General features: G+C 48.6%; 1 protein-coding gene across 1 annotated transcript; it reads left to right on the forward strand.

The window, feature by feature from the left end:
• Positions 1-2007: 2007 nt before the first annotated feature.
• On the forward strand, positions 2008-3597 carry LOC132006087 (metallothionein-1). The gene is made up of 3 exons (XM_059383753.1): positions 2008-2117; positions 2644-2709; positions 3368-3597. The coding sequence occupies exons 1-3, from the start codon at positions 2090-2092 to the stop codon at positions 3457-3459; spliced, it is 186 nt and encodes a 61-aa protein (XP_059239736.1). The 5' UTR covers positions 2008-2089; the 3' UTR covers positions 3460-3597.
• Positions 3598-6875: the final 3278 nt, after the last annotated feature.

Below are 6875 nucleotides of genomic sequence, written 5' to 3' on the forward strand. Positions count from 1 at the left end.
CCATGATGCTGCAGTAAGCCCACCTGAGTGCCACTCCCCCCAGTGTCACAGCTGCTTGACATAAATCTCTCTGGTATACAGCTTCCTCTACTCTAAAAAGGGCAAAAAAAAAAAAAAAAGGGCATATGACTCAAATGATTGAATTAATACATATAAAGAACTTAGAACAGTGTATGGCATGTGATGAGTGGTCTATTAATATTCACTGTTACTTTATTATTATTATATGTACATAGCATAAGGCATATTTGTTTATTTCCAGACAAACACCTGGGCCTGAGGTGCTAGGTATGACTTTATTATTATGATGCATAGCATAGGACAAATAAGCTCAGGCTGGTATGCGCGGTTATGTTTCCTGTGTGGTCTTTATCAGCCACATAAGAATATGACCTATGGGCCAGAGAGCATCATTCAATCTTCTCCACACAACTGTGATCCGCATGGTGGGTATAAAGCCACGAGAAAGATGTTCTGTGCCTTATATCAGATACCAAAAGACACCTGCTCATTTTGTTACCAACTACACCATATTTTATTAAACATTGTACTTTGAAATCATTCCTGTTTTAATTTACATGAAAAGGAAACTGTTTATCCTTAACTGAAAATGAGAATCAGTCTTATTCCAGACATAGAAAATAGCAAGAAAAGCATAGTTAGTATATAAGAATATAATATATAACTATATATATTTCACTAATCGGTCACCTTTTTTTTTTGCTACCCATGGTTAATGTGGCAGCCTTTTTTTTTTTTTTTTTAAGATTATGTTTATTTATTTGTCGGACCGAGAGCACAAGCGGAGGGAGAAGCAGGCAGAGGGTGAAGCAGGCTCCCTGCTGAGCCGGGACCTTAACATGGGACTCGATGCGAGGACCTTGGGATCATGACCTGAGCCGAAGGCAGACCCTTAACCGACTGAGCCACCTAGGAGTCCCAATGTGGCAGCCTAACTCTTAATGAAAAGGTTCCAAGCAGTAGGCAAGTGTAGCCATTCCCACGCTACAGTCAGCTTTATCATAGACCTTCTCTTTCCCTTAGAAAGCTGACTGGATTCATCAGAGTACAACTTCCTACCTGTGGGACCTGGGCCAAGTAACTTAGACTTCTGTATTGTAGTTATCCATTAAGAAAAAGTGCTTAGGAGTAATAGTAATTCCCTTTTGGGGTCTTTATGAGGGTACACAAATCAAAAGTGAATATAACATGGCCTGACACATACAAAATGATATTTAAAGTCTCAGATGTTGAAACGGAAATAACTACTTTTTTTACTTTTTTATTCAGAGACCGGTCTCCCTGTCACCATCTCACCCTCTGGAAATCGCTGGGACTGGGGTGCCCCAGCAGGTGTGGGGAGCACTAGTTGTAATGCCAAGAAGACCCTGCATGATCGCGCCCCTATATCCGTTTGGGCGAGCAGAATGGAGAGAGGCAGCGGTCTGGGACGGTCCGCCACACAGTGCACAGCAAAAAAACGGCCTGAAACCCCAACCCCACCTGGGGCCACGGGGACGACAGGTCAAGGGAAGCAAAGGTCACATTCAATGCCTATCCTCTGCACACAACTCTCTCAGATCGCTCTGCACACGCCCTCCCCACACTGGGAGAGTCCAGGGTTGCACACGGGCTCCAGGAAAGGGCGACCCCGGGGACGCCTGCACCGGGTATAGGGGTGGGGAAGGCGGTCCGGACCCAGGCGCCGGGTTCCCAGAACACGCGGTAACAGGGTCGGCTACCGACCTCGGGGAGACCCACAGGGGCGGGCAGGGTGACTGAGACACGGCATGCCAACCGGCGCGCATCCCCTCCGCACCGTGCGCAGCGAGCCCAACCGACCCCCCCCACCCCTCCCCCGAGACTCGTGCGCCCGGCCCGGCCAAGTGCACACAGCACCGCCAAGGCCAAGGCGGGAGGTGCGCTCCCGGCGGGGCGGGTGCAAGGGCAGGGGCGGAGCCTTTGCGCCCGGGCCACGGGCTCCGCCTATAAAGTCAGCCCGCGGAGGCGGGTCGTTAAAGTTCTTAATAGATTGCACTTATGGTGTTTGGTGTCATCTGTTCGGGTTGCTCTTTCTATTCAATTGGAAATGGATCCCAACTGTTCCTGCTCTAGCGGTAAGAGACCACGTATTTGGAGTCTTAGAGAGGATGTTTCGTAGGTTACTGTAGTGTGTTCTTGGAGTCAGAAGGGCGGGTTTTGGGGGTTGGAGCTGAAGTAGACTTTTAAGAGTCAGCACGTGTTGCGGGTTGTTTTTTGCAACACGTATGTCCGAGTTTTCCTCATTTCTTCGGCTTAGAGTGGAGGGTGTTTGTGGTTACGTTGAGGTTTGTTGTGGGCCGGGGCTGCTGGTTGGGGACCGCTGTTCAGGCTTTGGGGGGTGCCAGGAGGTGATGGCAGGCGGGGACTCTGTTTGGCTTACGTTGGTCCTGGAGTTTGGGATCCTCTTTGTGGAGTCAAGATTTGGAAGTGACCTGCGTTTTCCAACAGTAGAGGAAAGTGGGGTGTTTCTTAATGGTACTCGGTGGGTCAAGAAAGGAGCTCCCAGGGCTGGGCAATAGCCGGCGGCACAGGGAGGTTTGGTTGACCGAGTGCTGGGGCTCCTACATCATCCTTGCTCACTACTGTTTATTTTCTTGGCAGGTGGCTCCTGCACGTGCGCTGGCTCCTGCAAATGCAAGGAGTGCAAATGTACTTCCTGCAAGAAGAGTGAGTGGAGTAGGCTCTTCCGTGGGCATCAGGGTCTGGGCTTGGGGTGGGTGTGTTGGGGAAGCCCAGAGCTGAGCAGGCAGGAGCAGGCCAGTGACTCAGTCTCTGCGCAGCCCCCACCTTGAGTCCCTGACTCCGAATTGGAGCTGAAAGGGCATGTAGAGGGGTGAGTTCCAACCTCAGTCTAGAACAGGAAGACTGAGGCTCCGAGAGGTCAGCAGATAGTGTCCGGGAAGGAGGCAGAACTATAGTCTACGTTCTGCCTCCTGCTGTAGCCTTCCAAACTCTCCAGTGTCCTGAACACTTGGTATACATGAGCTTGGTGGCCTCGTGTAGTTTAGCTGATGTGGTGCAGCTCATTTCTGTGGGGACAGCCGGGAGCTGCTAGGCTGGGGGCTCCCCCTCGCTGATTTCAAGGATTTCTATCTGGAAGGCAGCGGATCAGCCTGTCTTGTCTCTGGGCCCCCGTCACTGTATCTCCAGACATTCTGCCCTGTCTTGGAATCAGATGGGGGCAGGACGGTCTCTTCTAGAGTGTAGGACACTCTACATGTAGCATGTCGTTCTCAAGTCAGGGTCCTCTGGGGCTGGGGGAAGGGCCTGTGCCAAGCCTGCTCTTAAGAGGGGGTTCTCTGATGCTTTGGCTCTTGTCACCTAGGCTGCTGTTCCTGCTGCCCAGTGGGCTGTGCCAAGTGTGCCCAGGGCTGCGTATGCAAAGGGGCGTCGGACAAGTGCAGCTGCTGTGCCTGATCTTGGGGAGCCCGTTCCCGATGTAAATAGATCCACATGTACAACTCGACAGTAAAGACTTAATTTTTCATACTACTTGACCCATTTGCTACATTCCTGTTTTTATGAAATATGAGTTACAATAAAAATTTAAACTTACTCTGGCTGTTTTCTTTTGTGCTCTTCTGAGATCGGGGATTGCAATCCCATCGTGGTTGGGGTGGGGTGGGGAGTTAGACCTGGAACAGAGACCTGGGTTCTGGACCCAAGAATTGGTCCGTAACAACTTCCCTTACGCAAGTTGATGATCTCCCGTCAGTTTTTCGACAGAAGGTGAAATTTAAACGGGGTTTGCAATGTGTCTGCTAGGTTGACCTAAGGGTATGGGGTGGGTTCATTTTCCTTCTTGAAAGAGTTAATCTTAAGAACTTTTTTTTTTTTTTTAAAGATTTTATTTGTCAGAGGAGCAAGAGTACGCACAGGGAGAGTGGCAGGCAGAGGGAGAAGCAGGCTCCCCGCCAAGCAAGGAGCCCAATGTGGGACTCAATCCTGGGATGCTGGGACCATGACCTGAGCTGAAGGCAGCTGCTGAACCAACAGAGCCACCCAGGCATCCCAAAGAACTTAATTTTTATTTCATTCTTGGAATTCTGTCAAACTTAGGTTCTCAGCAATGTTGGCTTTCAAAAACACTCAGGCATGTGGCTGGCTCAGTCGGAGTTTGCAATTCTCGATCTCAGTTGATGTATGTTCAAGCCCCCATGTGTGTAGAAGTTACTTCAAAACTTAAGTACTCGGGATGCAGCCCAATTACCCACTTGATAAGGCTTTTCCTCACCAGGTTTCTAAAACACTTGAGGGACCAATTTTTTTTCTTTTTCTTAAAGATTTTATTTGACAGATCACAGGTAGGCAGAGGGGAGGAAGCAGGCTCCTTGCGGAGCAGAGAGCCGGTTGTGGGGCTTGATCCCTGGACCCTGGGATCATGACCCGAGCTGAAGTCAAAAGTACACATTCATTCATTGAAAGTGTGCATGGAACAATAGAAACAATTCACAAGGTTTGTCTCATGACCATCTTGAGTAGCTCCGTCTGCCACACGGGCTCCATTGGTTTGGTCTGGTGTCCCAACCATTTCCCAGTGAGAGGTAGGGTACCTGAGAACTGGTTCCAGATGGAGTTCACTGCTGCTTGGGAATGGTGCTGGCTGATACCACTGTGCAGGTTGCGTTTATTAGGAGTGAGGCCCACAGTGACTTGTAATTAACACCGCTGATTGGTTCCCCTGGCTGTTTTTGGAGGAATTGCTACTTGACCTTGGATCAAAGGGAAGAGGGAGTCATGTGGCCCTGAGTCAGGCTGCTGCTTGCCCGCAGGTGCTTGGTGTGAAAGGGTGATTTCGGAAGGCAGTGTGTGTCCCCCGCGTGGGCATTGGTGGGTTCACAGCCTACTTTTCCACCTCCCGGCCAACTGACCTAGGCAAGTCATTGGTACTTGCTAAGCCTCCATTTCTTCATGTATAAAAAAGATTATTTTGCAATGTGGGGAATTAAATGAGATAGTGGCCTGGCTTCTACCTAGGGCTTTTAATAAACAGTGGGCCACTATGGTCACTCCTATATTCACACTGACATTTGTGGAGAGACTGCTAGCTCCCAATAAGCCTCAGGGAAAGGCCCATTGGTTTAGAAGCGTTTCTCTGGGCTGGAAGCTAGAGATGGAATTGGAAATTTGCTTACCTGGGGTCCGGGGGAGCGTGGATGGCTAGCAAAAAGGCCCTCTGGACAGGAGGCTGCCACAGCATTTGGATAGACCAAGGGTCTTTCCATCGTTTATGTCATTTCACCTGTACAGGAACCAGTGAGAGAGTGAATGTGCAGGGGCTGAAGTGATTGTGCCAATTTCCAGAGAGGTTAAGCCACCAGCCCAAAGTTACACAGCTCCCAGTCAGAGTCGTGACCCAACTGGCTGGTCAGGATGCTAGTGGGTGCTAAATTCTGCCTGTCATTTTCCAGAGCTGGAGGGTCCTTTGAGATAGTCTAGTTGTGCCCTATCTTGAGACGTGGGAAACCGAAGCCCAGAGAGGTTAGAGAGCTATGTAGATGTTCTTCCCACACTGCCTCTGTGCCAGGTGTCCAGAGTCCTCACCTTTCACACGTACGGGGTGGTGCTGCACTCAGCCCACGGGAGTGCCAGTCCCACCCATGTCACAGCTGTGTGACATGAACCTCTTTGTGGCTCAGTCTCCCGCTCTCTATAAAGGGGAAAAAAATAGGGTGTGGCTCTTAGAAGGAAATGATGCAAAGATTAAATTCATTAATCTTAGAAGTAATGCAAAGAAATTAGAATGATGCCATACAAAATACAAATCAAAACCACAATGAGATACTACCTCACACCAGTCAGAATGGCTAAAATCAACAAGTCAGGAAAGAGAAAGGGGAACCCTCCTACACTGTTGGTGGGAATGCAAGCTGGTGCAACCACTCCAGAAAACAGCATGGAGGTTCCTCAAAATGTTGAAAATAGAACTGCCCTATGACCCAGCAATTGCACTACTGGGTATTTACCCTAAAGATACAAACGTCGTGATCCGAAGGGGCACGTGCATCCGAACGTTTATAGCAGCAATGTCCACAATAGCCAAATTATGGTAAGAACCTAAATGTCCATCAACAGATGAATGGCTAAAGAAGATGTGGTATATATACACAATGGAATACTATGCAGCCATCAAAAGAAATGAAATCTTGCCATTTGCGATGTGGATGGAACTAGAGTGTATCATGCTTAGCGAAATAAGTCAAGTGGAGAAAGACAACTATCATGTGATCTCCCTGATACGAGGAAGTGGTGATGCAACATGGGGGCTTAAGTGGGTAGGAGAAGAATTAATGAAACAAGATGGGATTGGGAGGGAGACAAACCATAAGTGACTCTTAATCTCACAAAACAAACTGAGGATTGCGGGAGGGGGGGGTTGGGAGAAGGGGGGTGAGGTTATGGGCATTGGGGAGGGTATGTGCTTTGGTGAGTGCTGTGAAGTGTGTAAACCTGGCAATTCACAGACCTGTACCCCTGGGGATAAAAATATATGTTTATAAAAAATTAAAAAAAAAAAGAATGATGCCATACACATACACAGTAAGTAATCCACATTAGCTATTATTTTATTAATAGCGTTCATAGCTTTGGAGACGTTTTCTATTTCCAGATAAAAAAGGCCAGACTTGTGGGCTTAGCTGCATGTCCTGTACTGTCCTTATCCACCCAAAGAATATGCGACCAGCTGCCCAGAGAAAGTTACCCTCTCCTCCCACAAAAGAAGGAACTGCACTAGGGATATAAAGCCAAAAGCCAGATGGCCTATGTCCTCATAATAGACACAGAAGGACGCCTGCCATTTCTGCAGTCCTTTGCACCAGTAATTTACTTAA

The sequence above is a fragment of the Mustela nigripes genome, chromosome 17 (assembly GCF_022355385.1).
Source record: "Mustela nigripes isolate SB6536 chromosome 17, MUSNIG.SB6536, whole genome shotgun sequence".
NCBI classification, from domain to species: Eukaryota; Metazoa; Chordata; class Mammalia; order Carnivora; family Mustelidae; genus Mustela; species Mustela nigripes.